This window comes from Pelobates fuscus, chromosome 5 (genome assembly GCF_036172605.1).
Source record: "Pelobates fuscus isolate aPelFus1 chromosome 5, aPelFus1.pri, whole genome shotgun sequence".
NCBI lineage: Eukaryota > Metazoa > Chordata > Amphibia > Anura > Pelobatidae > Pelobates > Pelobates fuscus.
This window is the reverse complement of record NC_086321.1, coordinates 316,494,492-316,520,503: the sequence shown is the minus strand read 5'-3', so window position 1 is coordinate 316,520,503 and position 26,012 is coordinate 316,494,492. Positions and strand designations below refer to the sequence as shown.

General features: G+C 38.9%; 1 protein-coding gene and 1 non-coding gene across 2 annotated transcripts; one reads left to right on the top strand and one right to left on the bottom strand.

Annotated features, from left to right (window-relative positions):
* Positions 1-2,010: 2,010 nt before the first annotated feature.
* Positions 2,011-23,874, bottom strand: TMEM259 (transmembrane protein 259). The gene is made up of 12 exons (XM_063455566.1): positions 23,663-23,874; positions 23,151-23,359; positions 15,837-16,103; positions 12,242-12,353; positions 8,096-8,206; positions 6,035-6,157; positions 5,853-5,953; positions 5,275-5,332; positions 4,984-5,067; positions 4,760-4,892; positions 3,898-3,997; positions 2,011-3,105 (listed from the first exon to the last, which is right to left on the bottom strand). The coding sequence occupies exons 2-12, from the start codon at positions 23,346-23,348 to the stop codon at positions 2,497-2,499; spliced, it is 1,896 nt and encodes a 631-aa protein (XP_063311636.1). The 5' UTR covers positions 23,349-23,359; positions 23,663-23,874; the 3' UTR covers positions 2,011-2,496.
* A 398-nt stretch (positions 23,875-24,272) lies between these two features.
* Positions 24,273-24,379, top strand: LOC134613169 (U6 spliceosomal RNA). Its single transcript, XR_010091192.1, has one exon. It is a non-coding gene; the product is annotated as a U6 spliceosomal RNA (small nuclear RNA).
* The last annotated feature ends 1,633 nt before the right edge of the window (positions 24,380-26,012 follow it).

Genomic DNA, 26,012 nt, shown 5'->3' with positions numbered 1-26,012 from the left:
AGGAAACATGAGGTAGAGATGATGCGTAACTATGTGGAGAAATTTGGGGTTACGCCATTCAAAAAAAAACACAAACATTTAACTCCAGTTCCCATAAAAAAGTCATAGAGATAAAATTGCTAAGGGGCTGGAGTCAACCCTTAGTGTTCTTTTAAAACAAGCAGTAAGTGATTTAAAAGGTTTTATTCAATGGTGTAATTTTCAGAAAAGTAACAGGACCCTTTTAATAAATAACGTAACAGAATGAAGTGTGTGCCTGCACTGTATTATCCAGCTGATTTGTAGTTAGCATTCCAACAAGGTCTATTAAGCGTTTTTTACAGTTCGTCCATTAATGAAACATCATTAAAGTTGTAAAATATTGAGAATTTGCACAAAGCAAAACCACCCTAATCATACTCGAAAGGAATACGTTGGCAATAATTTTGTGTCAAACATGACGCAGTAATAGAGATCGTACTAATCAACAACCCACTACCGTATTATAAGCCAACATGAAGGAAGGGTACCAATGTATTGTCCACTAATAGTTCAAGGGTTCTATTTTCAACGTGTGTATCAAAGATGTGTGTAGTTCTTTTTGATCATGTACATTTACACATGTTCAATAACGTGTATTCCTGTTCCAATCCGAAAATTGTACTTTCCAACAAGTTGCGTTTTCACTAAAAATTATGATTTCCAGATGTGCATGCATGTTATTACCTTGGGGGAAAACGAAAACAAAACAAATAAAGCCATATATTTGTCTATTACATTGTGACATATAAGGTAAGGAGTAAAAACACGTATTTAGGAGTAGTGAATATAAAGCTTAAAAATATGAACAAGTATTGTATAAGCTTCTTCTGATACAGCTCTCAACACACTTAAATGCCAGATAAAATATTTATTGTCATATATACAAAACAATTTATGAATGTCATGTAGTTTGTTACAATTAAATAGAAGAATGGATGATGGGACACAATCATTCACCACATCCCAGATACTCATTGAGTTTAACTAAAAGATATTAAGCCAGTCTCTAGAACAATGCTCAGCTTTTTGGCTGTTGACGGATGAAAACCCACATCGATTTGTCAGCCGTTGGGAAGCAAAACACTAACAACCCCTTACATTAAAAACATAAACAAGCGTCCAGGATCAAAAGGCCCTAAATAGCTAATGATTTGCAGCTCAATCCTTTCAATGCAGACTCTGTAACATAAATAATGCTCTATATATATATTCTTGCTCTGAAGGGTTTAATTACACACGCAGGAATAGGGGGTAAGGGAAGTAATCCCGCATGAATAAGCAGCATCTTACATAAATTGTTGTAAGAAAAAAAATAAAAAAAAATATCAGAGCGAATCATCGGTCAATATACAGGGTAGACACATTTAATATGCACGTGCATTTATGTATCCAATAAAAAAGTGTTAATACATAACACTTGGCTAATATACACATATATCAGATACATAGATGCATTTGTGTAATATTTGTATATATATATATATATATATATATATATATATTATATAAATATATATATATATATATATATATATAGCTCAAACACACACAAAAGGTATACATTTACATGCACATAGGCTGTGTAGCCAGCTGCTTGTTGAACAGAAAGTGCAATACTAATAATGGAAGGGAAGTAAGGATTTTCCATATGCTTACTACACAGCATCATTTAGTGGCCACAGATAGAAAGGCACATATACATACTATACATATCTTCTGCCACAATCTCCAGACACGGTGCTGGTAACTTCTCCCTCAATCTACCAAACCACACAGACTCCAATGCACCTCAACAAACCACACAGACTCCAAAGCACCTCAACAACTGAAATTTAGGATCTTGGGTATAAGACATCTTACTACTATGTCAATTAAACAGTATTCACTGTGCAATACGTATGGCTAAATCTGTGTTAGGGCAGCCTAGTTAACCTTGTTGCTTAGGCTGCAATAATAATAATAATAATAATAATAAAAAAAAACTACCCAACGATATTGAAAATTCAGCATGGCTCTGAAAAGGAATGGCCTATCCAAACACAAAAAATAAAACGTTTGTGTGGTTGCCAAATTTTATGGACTGTAAATATTTGTAAAGGAACATGTATGCGGTTTACAGCCTGAAGCATTAAATACAGGGATGGGCTCAGAATTTATGGTACTGCGCAAGTGTCCATGTATAACATATACATTTTATTTAAATGCACTCCAAGGTTTCTGTACCAAGATATAACTCTTCTTTGATAGATTTCATATATTTTAGTTCCTAGGAGACATCCTGTGAGATAATCAAATGAATGAACTAAAGCAACTGCAGTCAGTGTTTGCATGTAACCCAACACACACATGCACTGGTGTCCATGTGCTGTAGGCCCCTGGTCCATTAATGCTTAGAGAATGACTCCTCACTATGGGCAGTACACTCTTTCCGGCTGTCAGGAGCAACGCCAGAATATTTTAAATGCAAAGACAAACTCAAGAGTCTCCCATAAGATTCACTGTATCTTGTGCACTTTGCACTATAGAATCTGCTGTTGTGATACGGTCCTGCTCTGACTCAAGGACAGTTGCTGGGAATATCAAAGGGCTGCAGTCTGTATGAGAAGTTGCCCCCACCTCAGGTGTTTCAGTCTTATTTTTGTGGACATTATTTAGCAAACTAGGGGGAGGATCTCCTGTTTGCGTCAGTGCAGCTATATCAGAAATTGTAGGATCACTACCAGGAGCCTCTTGATTTGGCTCCTCAAATCTAGAAGGCAATGCATCATGGATCGCAGCTTCCATAGGCTGTGCTGCAGGTGTGAGAACATTCACAATGGTATCACTCAAGACCCCAACAGAGGAACCAGAGCTGTCATCTAAGGATGTGTGATGGACATTGGCTGTGGGAGGCTGAAGGGGAACTGCCGGTGTAGGTGGGGAAGTTGCTCCTGCTGGCTCAGAGGCTGTGTTGTTGTTCAGATTATCCTGAAGGCTTGTTTGGTTCTGGCCCACCTGCTGGTTCTGAAGAAGCATTTCTTGGATGCGGATTTGTTGCAGGATAGCAGGCAGCTCATAGTGATGGAAGAAATAGATCATAGAGTGCTATTGAGAGTAAGGATAGGCATGTTATGCATATATACTGATCTGCTCTTATGACAGATCTGCTCTTATGTAGAAGAGAAAGTGACAACATAACATGGGAACATTTTATGGCCACTAGTGGACTGTAAGTGAACAGTAATTAACTAGCATTTTATGAGACAACTATATGGTCACAGAGGTAGAATATATATTTTAAAACACTGAAGTAGGTTTCATCTTTTTTTCCTGCATTATGATGAAGAAAAAAAAAATCCTTTACAGATCAAAAATCCTCATGATCTGCCAATTCAATAGTACCCAATAAAATTAATAGAGGAAATTTTTCATCAAATTCTGGTCCTCCTTTCTCCTCCAATTAACAGTCGGGTGTTTTTACATATATGGTGCTTTAATTAACATGGTGAGTAACAGTATTTATGCTTTTTTAAGAATTAAACGGATTGTGACAGAGGCTGCCACATACTCTCTTCTGTCATTTGCAGGTGTACAGGGGCAAGCACATCTAAATAAAGCAGGGGTGCCCAGAAGGTAAACTTAACAATGCATTTAAAATAGCAAGGCATCATGGAAGCTATAGTTTTAAAACAGCTGGGCATCTTTTGGGCACCCCTGACATAAAGTGTGTAAGATGTTGCAGTTGAAGCAGAGTTGGGAAAAAAAAAAACATTTATGGTGATGGCATTTAAAAAGTACCTATAATTTAAAAACAAATAAAATAAATAAATAAATAAATAAATAAATAAAGTAAAGAATAAATAGTGCAAAGAGAGTTTGGTAGGAAGGTGATGTTACCTGAATGAAGAGCCAAGATGTAACAAGTGCCAGACTGCTGTACTGCCCATTAAAACGATAATGGTACGCATAAAATGCAAAGTGATACAAATAGAAAAACCTGTGGGGAAAAGGTAAACATATGAACAGGCTGAAAGTGGTAGACGAAGGAGGAAGCGAGAAATCTGGGGGTAAATAGCTAAAGAAGTTCACAGGGCAGTTAGGACATATCTAATATGTTAAAGAAAAATAATTAAACTTGGGGGGGAGAGGGGGTCACTGACATGTCTGAGTGGTCATTGATGCATAAATCTAAACTATTCATTTGAAATAGCACAGTATTCTCTAATTTCAATGAGAGATCTTAAACTTGTATGCCATGTAGTTTCCTGCGGCAAAAGACTTATACTTTAGACATAGCAGGTAAGAAGTGTGAGAAGAAAATATACTGAGAAACAAACGTGAAAGATGAATTTTGGATAAGAACAGAGGCAGGTAGAATTCATATTCTGGGGAGTGACCAGAAAATGCAAATATAAGATTTAACTAATAGAAGAAGTCTCATTTGTTTCATTAAAATGAAAACTTTTGGAGAAATACAAGTAAAAATAAAGTTCCTTAACTTATAAATATATATGCAAACTTCTATAAATTATGCACTTTTATGTTTAATTTCTCCTGAAAAGGTAAAGTAATAAGAAAATACATGTCAAAGACATATCTGAATATATTCCATTAATGCAGGAAGGGAGGAGGAGGAATATCTGATTATTTCTAATATTATTGGAAACAGGTGAGGCAGCAGACTGAATAGTATATAAAGCAGAAAACAAAGGCACAAGGGGAAAAAGTCTATAGACATAAACTTGCGCAACTTTCTGACCTGAGCCAGTGTCTCTTGCTGGTGTTGGTATGGCAGCATATCGCATCATACTGATCAGCAAGCCACACAATTAAGATAATGTAGAAAGCAGTGGTGGTGTCGTTGAAGAATTCGGACATGATGGCTTCCATCCCTGAGAAGAAAGGTTTTCATAATAACGCAGATACACGCTTTGCAGAGATATGGAACATGACAACTCCATAGAGTAATAATACACAACTTACCTACAAGGGCCAAGATCACAGTGAGTAGTGGAGCAGCTGGAAACGCAATACTCATATTCATCTCTAACATCTGCAGTAAATCCACTGCAGACAAACGAGTGAGGAAGAAAGAAAAAAAATAAATAAAAAATATGAGTGAGGAAGAAAGAACAAGCTGGATTAAGAAACATTTAATTCAGGGAAGACATAGAAAGGAGCAGAGACAAATGTAGGTGTTAGTACGGATTTTCCTAGATGAAAACGTTTTAGTGAAGTATAATTTTTATAGAATAGAGGAAGTTTGACACTTACCAATAAAGACGAAGATCTGGTGGTGAGAATATCTTAACAGCATGGAGACTGAGAGTGTCTACAAGAAGCAGAACATACAAAAAAAAGTCAAATAAGAAAGAAATGTCATAGTAAATATAAACTTATTTAAAATAAACTAATATTAAATAGCCCCCCCCCCCCTTCCCCCATTATTCAGTGTTGAGCTGATCTCATAAAATAAAGGGATATGTAGTTCATTAATTCAATTATTAGAAAATGTGAGTGACACTACTGTTCAAGTGGACTGCAGCTTACAGAGCGGGTTCTATTTATTGTTACAGTAATGGAGCCACAGATGTGACGGTTACTAAAAATACTTTATTGAAGTAACTTGTTTGTTTCACATATGAGATGCAGTGAATTATTTTGCAAACAAATAAAGTAACCCAGAAAAATAACATAAGCAAAGGGGAGCTAATTTATTCCGGACAATGATTGAATATGCTCTCATTTTAAGAGGAGTTCTAAATGTATCTTTCAAACAAGGCCGGCCGGCTTCATGATAGATGTTTTGCTTTGTGTAGTGATAGTCTGGGATGCTTCTCTTTTGAACCTACAAATATAACCATGATGACGAAGGCAGCTAGGTATGAGGTGCGCGCCATCCACATGCTGACAAACCGATAGTGTTCTCCTGAAACCACATTCCTTAGGAATCCTGAGAAGAGAGGAGACAATTATGCGAAGTGCCAGGATGGTGAATACAAAATATTTCATATACCATACAGCAATCACATACCTTTGTTCTCCTCATTTTCAGCCAAGGCCTTAACACTTGACATGAGAATATCATCATATCCCAAAAATTCATCTAGAAGAAAACGGCTGAATCGGTCCCCAAAACACAGGTCTCGGGTGGGGTCTGTGTTTCAAGAAATAAACATAATCACAGCTACCAATAGAGTTAAAATTAAGATACAAGAAGAAACAGATGTTTGACTATATGCGGTTTACTTTACTGAAAAATTCAGTCGTTCAAATATTTTTTGAATTGATATTTATTGCTTGGTAGCTACCATTGTACACTTGCACATCTTTGGTAAATGGCCCACAATCATTATTATTGAAACGCAGAGAGTGATAATGTGCTTAACAGCCAAATGTAGATTTTCAGATATACCATGATAAGGTATAGTTACTCTGTAAATAAGTTTGTTCAACACCTGCTTGCAATGAAGGCAAGAATTGTACATAATTAATGTGTAGAGTTACATACAGTGATTTGCATTAAGTTGAGAGCTTTGTTTATAAAGTCTACTAACAGAAGAAATTTTACTAAATAAAATTTTTAAATAGCATGTCAATGGTTGATGCGCAAAGTATCCCAAAGACCGATACTTAAGATAAAATATTGAAAGAAGTCCAGGCACTCAATTTTTATAATAGGACATATCTAATGAAGCACATCACTGAACACTGTGACCAGGGTATAAACCCACCCCAAAGCATCACATCCATGTTTGGCATAACTGAGAATTTTAGAGATACTATAGTGCCAGGAATACAAAGCTCTATTCCCGGCACTATAGCTCCCTCTACCACCCCATCTTTGCGGTGGTAAATAAATGGTTAAAACCCATTTATTTACATGATCCCAGCACCAATTTCCCTCAGCACTGGAGAGGGGCAAGTGCAATGCGCGCATTAGACCCTCTCCATAGCAAAGCATTGAATCGATGCTTTCCTATGGGGAAATAGCCAACGCTGGATGTCCTCATGCAGAGCGTGAGGATATACAGTGTCAGTTAGCGGACCAAAAGTCCAGTATCATTCCAGAAGAGCCTCTAGTGGCTGTCTGGTAGACAGTCAATACAGGTTGTCTTAATGCTGCAATGTAAACATTGCAGTTTCTCTAAAACTGCAATGTTTTACATTTCAGCACTAAGTGAAATAGGGACTATGCACCCAAACCACTTCGATGAGCTGAAGTGGTCTAGATGCCTAGTGTCCCTTTAAGGATATTACCTATGTGAGGAGTGCAGTCCCCTCCCACTGGTGGTTTGTGCAGAATAAAATTCATATTAGTTAATTTCTTATATATTTTTTTATTACCACCACTGTTGTGCTGTGGTGTCCCATAAAATAAACTCTTGAAAGAGTGGCCACTTAGGTGGCCTTAGGGCGCAGCAGCTTGGGGGACACTAGCTTTGAGTGAAAAGCAGGAGGTGGGAGCACAGCGCTCCTTCCTGCAAGACACTCAACGTTGCCTGGCCAAGCAAGGCGGATCTGTTTCCTGTACCCGGCCGTACTGAAAGGGTGTGCTCAATGAGAGAGCACTTCCTGTCAGTCCGGCCGGGTACAGGAAACTGAAGCTCCAAAGAGGTAGGAGATACACCGGGGGTCATAGGGGGAAGAACACTATGGGGACAGGGGAGGGAGTGGAGGAATAACACTATGGGACGGGAGGTTGGGGGACCACTAAAAGAGAGGGAGGGGAGAGGAACACTAGGGGAGGGAGAGGGAGGAACATTAAGGGGGGGGGCACTAAGGTAGAGGGGAGGGAAGGGAAAAGGAACACTGGGGTGGGGGAGCACTAAAAGAAAGGTGAGAGAAACATTAAGGGGAATGGGGGGGCGGGCACCTGAACTCTAAGGGACAAGGGACGGAGGGGAGAGGAACACTAAGGAACACTGAGGCGAGGAGAGGGAAAAATAATCATCTTCGCCTGTGTACCCAAAAATCCTTGCACACACTGCTTGCTGCTATTTTGCGGACTGTAATGAGCATTCCAGTGCTTTCCAACTGCCCATAATTGGAACCATTAATGATTTATTGTGTCAGATGTGAATTGGGGACTCACCAAGTGTAACAACCATGACAGGAATGTTGAGTTTTTGCCGCGTGCTCTGGGACAGCCGTAGAAAGCCATATTCCAGAGAATATTCTACAATATACTCTTCTTGCGGCCACACTGCAAATAAAAATGCATGTAATAGGTCACCATGATATCAAAAAACGACAGAGTACTGTGAGGAAGCAGCAGTAAACAAAAGCCTAACAGGATTATATGCCAACACAGATTTGCAAGGTATATATGTACAGACATGTATCCCATAAATTAAATAAAAAGAACACTGAGCAACACATGCCCTCGGCTCCCTTCTGACCCAACACTCATTGTTACCATTTCCACTTAGCACCAGAAACAATTTAAAAATCAAAGGCTGCAACCCCAGTGCTTGCTGGCTATTATTGCTGCCCAAATTTTAAAAGATAGCGAGAAATAGAAATTCCTCATTATCTCAGCGGCAGCAGATTCAGTACATTTTGGGCTCCACTTAAGAACTATACTGTTGCTCAAATCCCATTCAGCTGTGCTGAACAAATCAAATGCTTGTTAATCGCTAGACAAGTTAATAGAACGGGATTTGTGCACAAGCCTATTAAAAACAGTTTCAGAAAAACTGGAGGAACTGCACCCAAAGACTACTTGTACCTTAATAAGCTGTGGTTGTAATGGTGCTTGGAAAGAATTTTTAATGTATAATTAGACTAATAATTTGGCCTATAACTATACATCTAGTGTTAGACAATCAGTGTATTTAAATGATTGCTCCAACCTCCATGACCACTTCTGCTTTTTTCCCCTCCATCATGCGAGTCCTCCCAACCTCCCTTTATGCTATATCAATTGCCTTTTTTTGGGACCTCTATTTCTCATGGGATTCCTGGCAAATGCCTCTCTACATGGTCCATAAATCATCCGCTTTTTCTTTTTTACTGCCTCCCTTAAACCATGGCCCTTGTGTAGCCCAGCCTCCCTCTCTACCTTCCCAGCTCAGAGTGCACACAAGCCTGTGAGATCAGTCCAATCAAATGCTTCGCTATAAGAAGCATTTTATTGGACCTCAGATAGCGAACAAGTGATAAGGTGTGAAAACAGATAGGGTGGGGGAGAGGGCTAAAAATGTAAGTTAAAATATGCTTTAAATTAATAGAAAATAATTAAACTGAAATTCCAGACACAGGAATAACAGTACAAATAAACACGACAAGTGATAGTTTTACAAAGAAAAAGGTTATAAGGCATGACAAATAACGCTCTGTGGTGGTTAAAGTGCCAGGAATGCCCTGGTGCCTCCCTAAATGTAACGAGTCAAATGCAAGTAGCGCTTAGCTCAGGTGGCTAGCAGGTGCTTCGGTCTCTCAGAACCCAAGAAAGCGCAGGGACTGGCACACCCCAGGTAAGTAGTCAAACACACTGGGTTATTCAAAGATTCATTTCAAAACAAGGTCAAAATACCCAAACTGTAAAAATTCTCAAAGTCTGTTATGCTTCCTCTTGCAGCAGGGGAGGTAGAGGCATGACGTGCTGGCGAGACCAGGATAAGTTGTGAAACCATTTGACTACTTATTCTGGGAATGCACAAGGGCCACTCATGGTTATGGTGCTTTAGAACTTTGTTTAACAAAGGGAACTACTTACAATGTAACCTTTAAGATGTCAGACATGAGAAGATTATATTGTATGGTTGAAAGAGCAATGGCTTCCAGTTACATCAGAACATATGTACTGGATAGGATAACTCATGCTTACTAAAAATATTACACAAGTATAACTATAACCAAAAACGAACAATCATGTACACTCATTACTTTGGGTAGTATCCCATTCTTTTAATCAACCTTCTGCAGTTTGCTTGAACACATGTGACATTCTGTAAGCCAATTGCAAAACTTCGGTGTTGCCTTTTACGTCTCTTTGCAGCAGGAGTTAAACCATAATGACAAGGTAAAGTCAACTAACCAAGTATGAGAGAACCAACATCATTAGCATTTACTTTAATTGCTAATGAACACTGAGTGCACAGATCCACTGAATGAACACAATTATGGTGAAACAGACAAGTGACAGTTCCTCCTTACTTCACCCCGGTAAACCAGTCACAGCATTTACAGGGGTGAATAAAGATACAAAGGTTTAAAAATAAATACAATTTAATTCTGAATTTCTAATCGCTTCACCACCCCAGATGCCCAGGTACAAAGATGCGCAATTAGACATCTAACAGACATTTTGTATGCATGCATGCATGCTCAGAATTCTCTCCTGGTGCTGTAGGCACAAATACTGTGTATAGCAGTGTTCAAGTTGGCAAATTCAACTTTGGCCGGCAAAGTACGCAGGTTTAAAGAATTTTTTTTTTATAAAATAAACTGAATAAACACCACTAAGCATATTCCATAGCCAACTTTGATATATCGATTTAATTGTGGGGAAGTGGCAGTTCCTCCTGGAAATATTTATGTAATATCATGGTGCATTTCTCCACCATACGCACCTGCACAAATTTGGCAAGTATTTCATGAAGACATTTGACTGGTGCATTTACTAAATAAGTAAACCACATATAAAATGAAGACCTTGATTTAATATTTGTGAAAAAACATACATATATCTTTATTATTATTGGTATTAATATATAGCGCCAGCTTATTCTGCAGCGTTTCTATCCATCTCCATACATATACCGTATATACTCGAGTATAAGCCGACCCGAATATAAGCCGAGGCCCCTAATTTTACCCCCAAAAACTGGGAAAACTTATTGACTCGAGTAGAAGACTAGGGTGGGAAATGCAGCAGCTACTGGTAAATTTCTAAATAAAATTAGATCCTAAAAAAATTATATTAATTTAATTTTTATTTGCAGTGTGTGTGTATGAGTGCAGTGTGTGTGTATGAGTGCAGTGTGTGTATGAGTGCAGTGAGTGCAGTGCGTGTGTGTGAATGCAGTGTGTATATGAGTGCAGTGTGTGTGTGAATGCAGTGTGTATATGAGTGTGTATATGAATGCAGTGTGAGTGCAGTGTGTGTGTGTGAATGCAGTGTGTATATGAGTGCAGTGTGTGTGAATGCAGTGTGTGTGTATGAGTGCAGTGTATGTGTGTATAAATGCAGTGTGTATATCAATGCAGTGTGAGTGCAGTGTGTATATGAGTGCAGTGTGTGTGTGAATGCAGTGTGTATATGAGTGCAGTGTGTGTGTGTGTGTGTGTGTGTGTGTGATGCAGAGCCTTGGTGGGGGGTGGGCATTTTAATATATTTTGTATTATTATTTTTAATTTTTTTTGTTATATTATTTTTTTTTTATGACTATTTTTATTATTTTTATTTTTTTTGGTATATTATTTATTTATTTATTACTACATTTTTTTGTCCCCCCTCCCTGCTTGCTAGCGTGCCAGGGAGGGGGGCTCCTTCCCTGGTGGTCCAGTGGGATTGGTAGTTCAGTGGGGGGGAGAGGGGGCCTGTGAGAGATGTTACTTACCTCTCCTGCAGCTCCTGTCAGCTCTCTCCTCCTCCGCGCCGTCCGGTCAGCTCACAATTTAAATCTCGCGAGAGCCGCGGCTCTCGCGAGATTTACACTGGGAGCTGACCGAGGTGCTGAACGGACGGCGCGGAGGAGGAGAGAGCTGACAGGAGCTGCAGGAGAGGTAAGTAACATCTCTCACAGCCCCTGTCTGTATTATGGCAATGCAAATTGCCATAATACAGACTATTGACTCGAGTATAAGCCGAGTTGGGGTTTTTCAGCACAAAAAATGTGCTGAAAAACTCTGCTTATACTCGAGTATATACGGTATTTCTTTATTATTACTGGTATTTATATGGCGCCAACTTATTCTGCAGCGCTTTCTATCTCCAAAATGGCACACAGGACTACCAGTCACAAGAAGCAAACACATACCAAAATAAATTATATGTATACATAAAAATAAAAAATTTACACTACCCCATTCTAAATTACCTAGAGGTCATCATATAACTGGACTCAGCCAAGCATACAGATGTAGAATGCACATGAATAGCAAGTAAAATGTGAAGGGTTTTGTTTCAAGTGTACGGCTGTTTGACTGTTCTAAGATGGCATGAATCTAAACAACACTGTCAAATTGGCAAATGATGAGAGGGGGGCAATTCTGATGGGTAGTGGACACTCACCTTTGCTGGCAGCATCACTGAAAGACAGAGCCTGACTTTGGTTGTCTGAAGCCCTTGTTACACTCTCTAGAGATGGCTTCAAGAACACTTTGGGTTCTATATCCAATTCAAACTGCAAAAGAAATGCAGAGAGACCCAATGTCACAACAGAATAGTAAAAAAAAAAAAATATATATATATATATATATAATAATAAACAGGAAAAATGTTAAAACACATGGGTGTTTAAGTATACCCAAGAATTACGGTAATAGGCTTTCCAAATGATTTTTCTACAAAGATTACCATAGACTTTATAGTTAACTTGTGTAGATAAATCACCTGGAAATGTTTCTAACCGTATTGAATCATTTGGAAAGCTTATAATATTGTTTTTTTATTTTTTTCCCCCACCTTTTGGAATCTGGTTTTCTATTTAGTACAATTCGTGTTTGGTAAATAAACTAAAGAGTCTAGATATAAACATTTTTACTTTCATGTGCATTGAAGAATGAAATGCAGAATGAAATTTAGTCTGTATAGCCAATTTGTACTCTGTAGTAATTATAAGCCTGTAGAAGAACACATTTCTATGCCAGAAGACGCTAGTTAATGATGTAATGGCTGCAGGTATGCTAAACTGCTTCCAAAAAGGTAACGTAAGTTTTAATGGCTTATATATAATTCCAGTCAGGGAGAAGTGAATGAACTACCATTTGATTTGAGCATCATGACCACATACAGTAAATACAATTAGAGATATACAAAAGATATATACTATACTATACATATACATATACACACAAACACACACAGTATCTCACAAAAGTAAGTACACCCCTCACAGTTTTGTAAATATTTTATTATATCTTTTCATGTGACAATACTGAAGAAATTACACTCTTCTACAATGTAAAGTAGTACAGCCTATATACAGTGTAAATTTGCTGTCCCCTTAAAATAATTAAGCACACAGCCATTAATGTCTAAACCATTGGCAACAAAAGTGAGCTCACCCAAACAGCCATCATGGAGGAGTGGAAGAGGACTCCAGTGTCAACCTGTGAAGTTCTGGTGAACCCCATGCCCATGAGGGTTAAGGCAGTGCTGGAAAGGAATTGTGGCCACACAAAATATTGACAATTTTGGGCCCAATTTGGACATTTCCACTTAGGGGTGTACTCACTTTTGTTGCCAATGGTTTAGACATTAATGGCTGTGTGCTTAATTATTTTGAGGGGACAGCAAATTTACACTGTATATAGGCTGTACACTTACTACTTTACATTGTAGAAGAGTGTCATTTCTTCAGTGTTGTCACATGAAAAGATGTAATAAAATATTTACAAAACTGTGAGGGGTGTACTCACTTTTATTACTGTGTGTGATATATATATATATATATATATAATATCTTATTGTATTTACTTTATGTAGACATTATGCTTAAATACTTTTTGTTTCCACTTTTAGTACACTGTACTGCTAGTAATGGCATGAAGATCCCTATAGTCACCCAGACCACTACAGCTCAATGAAGTGGCCTGGGTGCCAGGTCCCCCAGGTTTTAACCCTGCAGCTGTAAACATAGCAGTTTCAGAGAAACTGCTATGTTTACATTGCAGGGTTAATCCAGCCTCTAGTGGCAGTCTTCCTGACAGCCGCTTCCGCGACGCTCAATACGAAAATCGCATTGAGCACGTAGAATATCTATAGGAAAGCATTGAGTAATGCTTTCCTATGGGCGGTTTGGATCAGCACGCGGCTCTGCCCGCGCATGCGTATTCAGCTCCACTCGAGAGCTGACATTGGAGGTGGAGCAGAGGTCACCAGAACAGAGGGAGCCTGGCGCTGGATAAAGGTAAGTGGCTGAAGGGGTTTTAACCCCTTCAGCCCAGCGAGTGGGGGGCCCTAAGGACTATATAGTGCCAGGAAAACAAGTTAGTGGTCCTTTAATAAACAAAGTATTTTATAATTTGTCTGTTTTTGTTACACCTAAAGTATATTAGGAAAATCTTATTTTGGCTTTTATAACAACATTTTAGACCCTGTGTGCAAGATAAGGAAACTGTATACAGCCTAAAGACCCTAGAGTCACAAGAACAACTACAGCTTTTTGCATTTGTTCTGGTGAGTAGAATCATTCCATTCAGTCTTTTTGCTGTAAACACTGTCTTTTTCAGAGAAAATGCAGTGTTTACATTACAGCCTAGTGATAACTCCACTGGCCAATCATCAGATGGCTGCTAGAGCAGCTTCCTTGGGAAGTGCTGCAGAGTAAGCAACACTGCCATTCTGTGTCTCTACGCTCTGCATGCAGATACTGAACTTACCTCACAGAGATGCATTGATTCAAGTCATCTCTATGACGAGATGCTGATTGGCTGTGTTTGACTTGTGCTGGATCTGCCTCCTTGACAGTCTCAACCAATCCTAGGTGAAAGCATTGTGATTGGCTCAGACCACCACTTCTGATGAGATCAGCAGACAGAGGCAGTTCACAGACAGCAGCTTCAGACTTGAATACAAGTAAGATTTTACTATATTTAGGAAGGCAAGAGGAGGCCAGGGGGCTAGATGGTGGTGTTAAACACTATAGGGTCAGGAATACAGGTTTGTGTTCCTGACCCTATAGTGCTCCTTTAATTTTTAGTTTGCATATAAAGCAATCTACACGCAATATTGCGTTTTCAGTATATGTTTATGTCTATGCATTCCTTGTTCAACTAAATGTTGTGCTAATATTTTTTCAATCAAAACTTGCTTGCTAGTGGAGGGAAACTTACTGTGAACATGTCTTTCTATGCAATTTAGTGCAAGCACACCTAAGCTATGAAATTAAAAGGGACACTATAGTCACCAAAGCAACTTTAGCTTAAGGATTCAGTTTTGATGTATAGATCATGCCTCTGAAGTTTCACTGCTCAATTCACAGACACTTTGGAGTTAAATCACTTTTGTATCTGTTTATGCAGCCCAAGGCACACCTCCCTTGGCTGAGTCTCAAAAAAAAAAAAATGGTTTCACTGTCAATCAGATGTAACTTATTTTAAAACTAAAACTTTATCTCCTGCTCTGTAAATTGAACTTTAAATACCACACAGGAGGATCCTGCACGGTCTAGCAGGCTATTAACAGAGCAGGAGATGAGATAGTCGGAATGTGTAAAAAAGGAAGTATAAACATTATATGACTCTTTACATTTAGGAAAGCTGTGCAAATCACATGCTGGAAGATGTGACTAGGGCTGCATACACAAAGTGATTTAACTTCTAAGTGACTGAGCAGGGAGACTTCTGGAGCATGATCTATACAGCAAAACTGATTCATTAAACTAAAAGTTTGATGACTAATGTGCCCCTTTAACTTTTTTTAGAAGTTTGTATCTCCTGCTCTGTAAATTTAACTTTATTCATACACGGGAGGATCCTGCAATGTCTAGAAAACTATTAGCAGTGCAGGAGATAAAAAAATTCAAAAATAAACTGACTGTGCAATAAAGGAAGTATAAACACTAGATCTCACTTTACAGGAAATGTTTACGAAGGCAGTACACGGTTACATGCAAAATTGACAGAAGCAATAAAACAATTTTAAAAATAAGTCTTTGAATTACCTTTATGGAACTGTTCTGGTACATATCCATTGTCATCTCTTCTTCCTCCTCTTCTTCATCCTCCCCAAGAGACTCCTTGACCAGCCCCGGAAAAGTGTCACTATCATAAAATTGCAGAAAAATCGGTGCACGACTTGAGTTCAATTGAATTTCAACCCGAAGGATGCCATCTCGGGGCCACTTATCTCGCACATGCTCAAGGCAGTTGATGGGAGAGCGTGAGAAGGCAATGTGAATGTAAGCCAGGATGAACAGCACCAAAAGGGCCTGTGTATGAGAAACAAAAATAGATTTGAGGACAATTTTTGACTGATTTATACTACACACCAAAATGCTAATTATGTGCTTACAAATTCACCAGAACACACAAAGCACAATCATCCCTACAGTGTGCTGTAGTGGTTGCGGTGACGGGAGTGCCCTGGAACCCCCTCAGTGTAAAGTAGTTAATCCATTTGGAGACAGTTTCACTCCTCTCTAGCCAGAAGCTCTCAACTCTGAGCTATGCCCATTTAAAAAAATCTTACGGAAGCTCCTAGCTGAGAGGATGATGAGAGGGGTGACTGACGTACTCACTTAAGAAGTTAGTTACTAAGCTGTCAGAATATTTCTATGGGGCAAGGTGCCCAGGCAGTTCTGGAAACATAACCATAACAGTGAGCTTTGGTCATTATGGTGCTTGGAGTGGTCCTTTAAGTGACTAACAGTTTGTTTGTAAAGGCAAAATTGTAGCTCAATCAATAACTAGTTATACAGTCTTCCAAATACATAAAAAGGTTGACTGAGAATAATCACATGGAAAGGAAAAACAGACATGTGTACAACCCTTTAATAGCACACATGAAAAGAAAAGCATACGGCCTTTGCAGGGACAGCAAAACACAAATGTTATTTCTTTCTAGATCGTGTACTGTGGGATATAGGATACAAAGTCCATTTGAAAAGGTCAATTGCTCATAAGCAAACTATTACTGGCAGATCTCCCAGTATATTAATAAAACTAGTCCTCGTTGCTACATATACAGTTTGGTCTAACCAGGTTATGTAATACAATAAAAATCGTGTTAGTGGCTACTTCCCACAGGTTATGGCCTATCCAACAGGAACATTCAGTTCCACACTAACAAATTATCAATACAGATTAGCAGCAGTGACACTCTTAGATGAATGACTTTGCATGAAAACATTGCCCAACAGTATATCAAAGAATATGTTCAGGTGTTAGAAAGGAAAGTTAGCCATGAAATATTTAGAGTACAAAAGGATTGGTTTACCTGGAATCAGGGGTCAACAACCTATGGCACTCGAGGCCTATCCGGAGTCCTTGTGTTACTACAGATATCTGCTAGTTCAAACTAAACAGAGATTGCAAGTGATGAGGGACAATCCTCAATATACACATTGCAGGACCCGTGAACAGGAATCTGCACTGGAGTATAGCAGCCCACGGCAGCTCCTGTCCTTGACCTGTACGGTCCCCACACTAATACATATTCACAGAACTGCAGAAGCCTCCCTGTCATACAAATAATACAAACAGATACACAGTCTCCACAAAAACAAAAACACTGACAATTCCCCTAGCAGCCCCCATACACAATACCACAAACTACTTGTGAACATATACAACAGCCTACATATGCACAGATACAATAATACAAAGCAAATGCAGCACCCATAAATAACAGAAAATGGCAGCAAACATCTCAAATGGAAAAAAAAAAAAAAATTGGACTGGGACGCAAAGGGGCTTCAAGAGCTTGTTTTGGCACAAGACTACTAAAAAAGGTTGTTTACCCACAGGGTAGCTAATATATCTTAAAGGGACACATGTCATGATAAACATTTCACCGGCTATAGTGCCCGGAAGTCCAATGGCTGCATTCAATGTTTTTCCAAACAATTTAACATTGAATGAGGGTCCAAAGCTGCCACAGTATGGTCCCCAGTGGAAGTATGACTGGAGGCAGAGATTACACTCTGTGTTAGCCATAGCAACCACTGCAATGAAATGAAGTTGCCACAGTGCCTACAGTGTCCCTTTGAAATAGTTAAGTTACAGAATCACTTATAATAAAATTGACAGTCAATGGCTTTCTAAAACAGTACCCCTTGTCCGAATTGAAAAGAGGCATTACTGCTAGCCATTATGTTTCTATAAAATAAAATGTCATACCAACAAATGCATAAGTAAGTGCTAGAAGGAAGTAATGTGCAATTCAAGAGACTCCTATAAATGCACACATTTGTCTCTAAGACAAAAGAAACGATGCACCAGCAGTTTAGAGTCAGGTTCGCCAAATGTCCCTAGAGTTTACAAGCCAAGCAAAAATTTAGTTGGCGACAAATGCAAAATTAGCCACACTCTCACACACCTCATCTGCACACACAGATTTATAAAAAAAAAAAAAACATACACATGCACACAGGTCCAGGAGGATAGAATGAGGTAACAATTCATCTGAATGATTGGAGTCTAAGATAGCATCAAGGGCGTGCAAAGAGAACACATTCCCACGCAGATCATTATGGCTATGCATTATCAAGTACGCAGGAGATTATATATATATACACACATATATATATATATATATATATATACACACATACACACACACACACATACAGCAGGTGTTAGAAAAGAAAAGTTAGCCATGAAATATTTAGAGTATTAAGGGATTGGTTTATCTGGAATCAGGGGGTCTGCAACCTATGGCACTCGAGGCCTATCAGGAGTCCCTGTGCGACTACAGATATCTGCTAGTTCAAACTGAGCAGAGATTGCAAGTGGCGAGGGACAATCCTCAATATACACATTGCAGGACCCATGAACAGGAATCTGCACTGAAGTATAGCAGCCCACGGCTGCTTCAGTCCTTGACTTGCACAGACCCAACTGGAAGGAAGCAACCCACACTTCTAGATATACATTATATTATATATCTCCAACATATTTTGCAAAGTACAACCGGTAAAGAAGACAAACACTAAATTCTAATAAAACATGATTAACATACTGGGTGAAGAGAGCTTACGATCCAGTATAGATCTTAAAGGGACACTCCAGGCACCCAGACCACTTCTGCTCATTGGAGTGGTCTGGGTGCCAACTCCCACTACCCTTAACCCTGCAAGTGTAATTATTATTACCTTGCAGGGTTCGTCCTCCCCTAGTGGCTGTCTACTAGACAGCCACTAGAGGGAACTTCCTGGTCCCTAGCACAGATTATCTGTGCTAGAGCGTCGCTGGACGTCCTCACGCTGTGTGAGGACCTCCAGCGTCGCTCTATTCCCCATAGGGAAGCATTCAAATTAATTTTCAATGCTTTACTATGGGGTGCGCCAATGCGCATGCGCGGCATTGCTGCGCATGCGCATTAGGTCTCCTCGGCCGGTGGGCGGGATCAGTCTCGCCCACCGGCCGATGGAGGAAGAAGGTGGAGCGGCGGGGGAGGAGCAGGCAGCGACGTGGGACATGTCGCTGCCTGAGGTAAGTGACTGAAGGGGTTTTCACCCATTCAGTAACCGGGTATTGGGGGGTGGGAGGGAGAGGGACCCTCCAGTGCCAGGAAAACGGATTGTTTTTGTAGTTTTGCTGTATAGATCATTCTGCTGCAGTCTGACTGTTCAATTCCCTGCCATTTAGGAGTTAAATCATTTTGTTTATGCAACCCTTGTCATGCCTCCCTGCAAGTAACATGCACAGCTTTCAAAAAAAAAAAAAAAAATTAAAAAAAAATCCTGTAAAGAGAGGTCTAATGTTTACATTTCCTTTATTACACATTCATTTTAATTTAGAATTAAATTTACAAAGCAGAGAATAAAAATATTCCAAGTTTACATCAGATTGGAAATAAACCATTTTTTCATGCAGGCTCTGTCAGTTACAGCCATGGGAGGTGTGACTAGGGCTGTATAAACAAAGTGATTTAAAGGGAAACTCCAGTGCCAGAAAAACGATCCTTTTTTTCTGGCACTGGAGGGTCCCTTTCCCTCCCACCCCCCAATCCCCGGTTACTGAAGGGGTGAAAACCCCTTCAGTCACTTACCTGGGACAGCGGCGATGTCCCTCGCCGCTGTCTCCGCCTCCGCGACGCTCCTTGTGATTACGTCGGCCGGTGGGCGAGACTAATCTCGCCCACCGGCCGAGGAGACCTAATGCGCATGCGCGGAAATGCCGCGCATGCGCATTACGCCTCCCCATAGGAAAGCATTTAAAAATCATTTCAATGCTTTCCTATGGGGTTTTGAGCGACGCTGGAGGTCCTCACACAGCGTGAGGACGTCCAGCGACGCTCTAGCACAGGAAACCTGTGCTAGAAACTAGGAAGTGACCTCTAGTGGCTGTCTAGTAGACAGCCACTAGAGGTGGAGTTAACCCTGCAAGGTAATTATTGCAGTTTATGAAAAACTGCAATAATTACACTTGCAGGGTTAAGGGTAGTGGGAGTTGGCACCCAGACCACTCCAATGAGCAGAAGTGGTCTGGGTGCCTGGAGTGTCCCTTTAACTCCTAAATGGCTAAGGATTGAGCAATGACACTGCAGGGGCATGACAAATACACGTAAAATATTTAATTAAGCTAAAGTTGTATTGGTGTCTATAGTGTCCCTTTAATATCAAAACAGCTAAAAAAAATCCACTTTCCCAATAGCCAAAGGAGAAAGAATATTAAACCTTAGGACTTTGTCATTAACTCCTCAAAGCATTCCCTGGTGCTAGAAATCAGCAGCTTTTTGCACCCATGGCCACCCATAAAAGATCTGAAGCCATCAAGTGTGAGGTTAAACCAGGAAATCAAGCTGCACAATCCATTCAGAACAGGCAAGCAGCTCAAACCACTAGAGCCCCCGCCCTTTATATTACATATTCAACTGTGAAAGTGCCTCGTGACAAGCTTGTTTCCCCACTTTTTTTTCTCTCTCAGGAGTGCATGCAGGTGCTACAAAATAAACAAGTAATATCGAGCAAGGGGACCAAAATGTTGAACTTTCAGGACTTTAGTTTTATTATAAAAATTTTGTCACCAGCAGTTTTAAGCTCTGCCAAGATTTTTGAAGGCTGGCGGTCCATCACCAGGCCTCACATGCAAAGAAGAGCCAGCAGAGCTCCCAGATAGGCTGCAGATATAGGTGAGAGAGATCATCAAGTTTTTCTATCCTCGTGCATACATAGGTGCAGGAACATTTTAAGACAAGTGAAATAATAACAAAATCATATAATGGCCCTCTATACATAATTAAATTATGTAATACATAATTATAATAACTGTACATTGTACAAGCCAAAATACATGCACATGTATAGCTAAAGTTCCGTCAATTTAGGTTTTCCCGATTCCTAGCATTTGCTGCCATGCAATTAGCATACTGATAAACACTATACATATGGAGTCCAAAGCAAGCTGCACAAACCACTCTGCAATGAGCATGTCATATGGACAGTGTTGCTGCTGTCCATTGGTAGCAGTAGGTTGACTAACTTTTAGGCCGGGCCACTGGTAAATGACCTGAAATTCTGATCCCAGATACATACCATAATTATAAGGAATTTAAAAAGCAAATGAAAAACATAAAGAGGATCAAAAATCTATAACTGGCGCTGAAGTATTTAGAAGCAGGTTGGATGGCCCCAAACAATTACAGTTAAGTGATACACAAAAAAATAGGTGGAGCTGTGAAATACTTCCCTCTCTTCAAGATACAGCTGACAAAGCTAAAACAGAAACAGAAGGAAACACAATAGTGCAGTTAAATCTTTTAAAATATAGAGTAAATCCAATATCGGTAGATAGCACACTCACAAAAATAGAGCCATAAAGTAATCTGGCTCTGGTCTGGATATCAATAGGATCCTTTAAGGGAGATCCAAACCCCACTCCAGATGATGGAAAAGATATTTAGGTTTTCAGGTAGAGTAGTAAGGAATAATAAATACTTAAAAATTCTATAAAAGTATATAGTTTATTCCAAAAGACGTTAAGATAAAAAACAAAAGCATATATTAAAGTCCAATAGTCACCAAAACGCGTTTCGCCTAATAGGCTTCCTCAGTTGGTGTGTGTTGTATATCAAAGTTCTTGTGTTTCTTTTATATCCGTCCATTTGTTGTGGTTTCGCGGTATTTTCCCCTGTGGAACGCATCCTGCGTTCCACCCAGTGTAGAAGAATGGCTTCCGGTTCCGCTTGGTGAATTTCGCCGTCCTGTTCCTGTTTGGCCGATCATATGATCGGATATATTGTTCGTGGAACGCACATGCGTTCCATTGAGCGCCCACATCCGCCTCCCATATCTGATACAAGCGGATATGCCGGCTGTGGAACACAAATGCGTTCCACCAACATAAATTTAAAGACACATACCAAGCTGGAAAAGAAACTGGATATATACAAATAAAGTGTATTAAAAAAGCAAGATAATAGAATAATAATGGAAGTGAATAATAATAATAATAATAAGGATGGAAGTGAGATGTATTTATAATTTTAATACACTTATCCCGAATGGTTTGAACCAGGATTTTGAATTATGTCACTTTTTATGTTAATTTACATGTTTTTTAGTTATGTGTATATTCCATCGGTAAAAAAAGATTTTTATCCCTAATATTTCTTCCCATGTATCTTTTATTGATTATATATTATTTTTCCCAAATTATCTCAATAAGACTGGCAATATATATGTTTCTGCCCATCACTTCCATCCTTATTATTCTATTGTCTTGCTTTTTTAATACACTTTATTTGTATATATTCAGTTTCTTTTCCAGCTTGGTATGTGTCTTTAAATTTATGTTGGTGGAACGCATTTGCGTTCCACAGCCGGCATATCCGCTTGTATCAGATATGGGAGGCGGATGTGGGCGTTAATGGAGTATATAGTATTATAGAATTTTTAAGTATTTATTATTCCTTACTACTCTACCTGAAAACCTAAATATCTTTTCCATCATCTGGAGTGGGGTTTGGATCTCCCTTAAAGGATCCTATTGATATCCAGACCAGAGCCAGGTTACTTTATGGCTCTATTTTTGTGAGTGTGCTATCTACAGATATTGGATTTACTATATTTTAAAAGATGTATCTGCACTATTGTGTTTCCCTCTGTTTCTGCTTTGTCAGCTGTATCTTGAAGAGAGGGAAGTATTTCACAGCTCCACCTATTTTTTTGTGTATTATTATATGTATGTGTGTAGGTGAAGGGGATACCTCACTAGGTGTTTGAGCTGTTTACACTACTTTGGGACATACTTTCCCTTATTGTTTGTTTAATTACAGTTAAATGAATTTGAAATCTCCGCAATATCACTGTTACCTTGAGCAGCACAAAGAACTCAAAAATTCTACGGAAGGACGGTGGGAAGAGTCTTGCATATGTGACCGCCATCTTGAAGAACAATGCATGGAAGAGACGATCACGTACATTGATTAGCGGGTTCTGGTTTAAGTTGGGGGTCCGTACTCGGTTTCCATTTGTGTTATTTAGAGGGACGTTCCCCTGGTTTTCAGACATCCTGAGGGATCCTTAGGAGACAACAACAACAAAGGATAGGTCCAAACAAGAAAAATAAAAAATTAAGCCACCCCTCACATATGTTGCAAATGTCATGCAAACATATCTGATAACATATTCACAGACATTTCCTTAACACAGAAGCAAGCATACAACCATAGACTATTAGGAGTGCATTCTCATTATTTAAATACAAGAAATCAGGAAAAAAACACATGATGCAAGGATTGCATTTAATTGATTTACGCCTGTGTTATGCTTTGCCCCTATCTAATGGCACAGCCAACTTGTCATGATCTCACTGGGCTATATACCTGGGTTTAAGTCATGTGATGACCTTGTATGAGCCTGGGCTTAAGCCGGGTGGCTCCAAGTGTAAAACGTCTGCCTGCCTAATGTGACAGCCAAGGCTTGCTATCGCCCTGTCAGTATTGAGAAGGTACTTCTGAATCCTCCGGGGTTCACAGAGTCCTCTCAAAAGGCAACTTCCGGTGTCTCTTCCGCTTCCGGCTGTCCCCTGCTGTCGTTGTTGACCGTTAGAGCACTGAGTTCTAAACACGAGGCAAAATGCAGCTGCAAGAGCATGTTGCAACCATAGATCAGTTTGCTCTTGTGTTTAGCGCTCTATGCGAGAGCTTGAGACCGCAGTGCAGCATGGGAGTCAATGAACGCCTCGCTCGCTCGCTCCTTTATTTGCATATTATTTTTCCCAGCATGCATCGCTGGAGAAATATTACGTTTGGCGATTGTTTAAAACAAATCGATATCCATGTTGCGGACATTTTTGGAGATGAGTACATTATTTTATATAGTAGCATCAATCTACAACAACACATATTCTGAAAAAACTAGTAATGCTTCACAGCATTGTTAAAGATTCTACGAATGATAACTATATATATCACTTGATTTAGCTAAGAGTTTGTGCTCGCTTCGGCAGCACATATACTAAAATTGGAACGATACAGAGAAGATTAGCATGGCCCCTGCGCAAGGATGACACGCAAATTCGTGAAGCGTTCCATATTTTGCTCAAAATAATTACTTTTTCTTTTTGGGATAAATAGATTTATACACACTAAGGAACACATGAAAACAATTCCTCAATCTCAGTTTTATGTACAACTGTAAAAAAAACATAATCTAATGTGTTTGCATTTTTATTGTTTCATTTCTCTTTGTGTAAAATGGTGCTAAATATAATACATGGCTTAGCTTGCTCCCTGATGTTATTTGGGTACATTTAGGAAAAGCAAAAATGTCATATACTTTAACCCCTTCAGGACGGAGTCAATAGTACACGTTCTGATCAAAACAAAACGTAAACAAAAACTGGAATTTGCGCTATATGTCTGTTCAACCGTAATTCACCTCTTTCATATTAAATGCACCCACACTTATTATATATCATTTTGTTCAGGAGAAACAGGGCTTTCATTTCATATAAAATATTTGTATATGAAACAATTTATTATGAATAAAATAAAATAAAAACTGAGATTTTTATTTTTTTTTTTTTTAAATTTGTCGTTCCGCCTCACATTTTAGCTGTAAATGTCATAATACTGTTAGGTTTTACTGCAACACAATGCACATATTTGTAATCAGCTATGTCTCACAAGTACAACAGTACCCCCTATTAACAGGTTTTATGGTGTTTTGGAAAGTTACATGGTCAAATATAGAACGTTCCATTTTCAAATTGAAATTTGCCAGATTAGTAATGTTACCTTTGAGACGGTGTGGTAGCCCAGGGATGAGAATTACCCCCATAATGGCATACCATTTGAAAATGTAGACAACCCAAGGTATTGAACGTGGGGTATGTCCAGTCATTTTTAGTAGCCACTTAGTCACAAACACTGGCCAAAGTTAGCGTTCATATTTGTTTTTGTGTGAAAAAAGCAAAAACCTAATATTTGGCCAGTGTTTGTGACTAAGTGGCTACTAAAAATGACTGGACATACCCCGTTTGCAATACCTTGGGTTGTCTACTTTTGCAAATGGTATGCCATCATGGGGGTAATTCTTATTCCTGGGCTACCATACGGTCTCAAAGGCAACATAACTAATCTGGCAAATTTCAATGTGAAAAAAATGAAATGCAAGCCTTATATGTGACTCTCTAACTTTCCAAAACACCATAAAACCTGTACATGGGGGTTACTGTTATTCTCGGGAGATTTCACTAAACACAAATATTAGTGTTTTAAAACAGTAAAACATATTACAACAATAATATAGTCCAAAAAAATGCCGTTTGTTTGTAAAAAATGCAAAAAACTTCACTTTTACTTAAAATATCATCGTTGTAATACAATTTACCAGTTTTAAACACTAATATTTGAGTTCAGCGAAGTCTCCCGAGTAAAACAGTACCCCCTATATACAGGTTTTATGGTGTCTTGGAGAGTTACAGGGTCAAATATAGTGCTTGCGAATTAAATTCTCTGCACTTTCTCCCTGTGTTGTCAGGCATGTCAATCAAATTTTAATTAATCAAATGACATAATTATGTTAAAAAATTACTTAAATATACACGTAGAATTTTAATATATATGCATTTATAGGTATATAAATTCTACGTGTATACTAATGTAATCTTTTATGTAATTATATGTATTTATCTATATATATAAATATTTGCGGTTATTTGTATTTTAT

Excerpts from the sequence above, each read along its gene's own strand:
- TMEM259 (XM_063455566.1), bottom strand. The coding sequence starts at position 23,348 with ATGTCTGAAAACCAGGGGAACGTCCCTCTAAATAACACAAATGGAAAC. Across the intron at positions 12,354-15,836 it reads ACCAGAACAGTTCCATAAAG|TTTGAATTGGATATAGAACC; the intron begins GTAATTCAAAGA and ends TTTCTTTTGCAG. Across the intron at positions 5,333-5,852 it reads TCGTCATCATGGTTATATTT|ACACTCTCAGTCTCCATGCT; the intron begins GTAGGTTCAAAA and ends TGCTTCTTGTAG.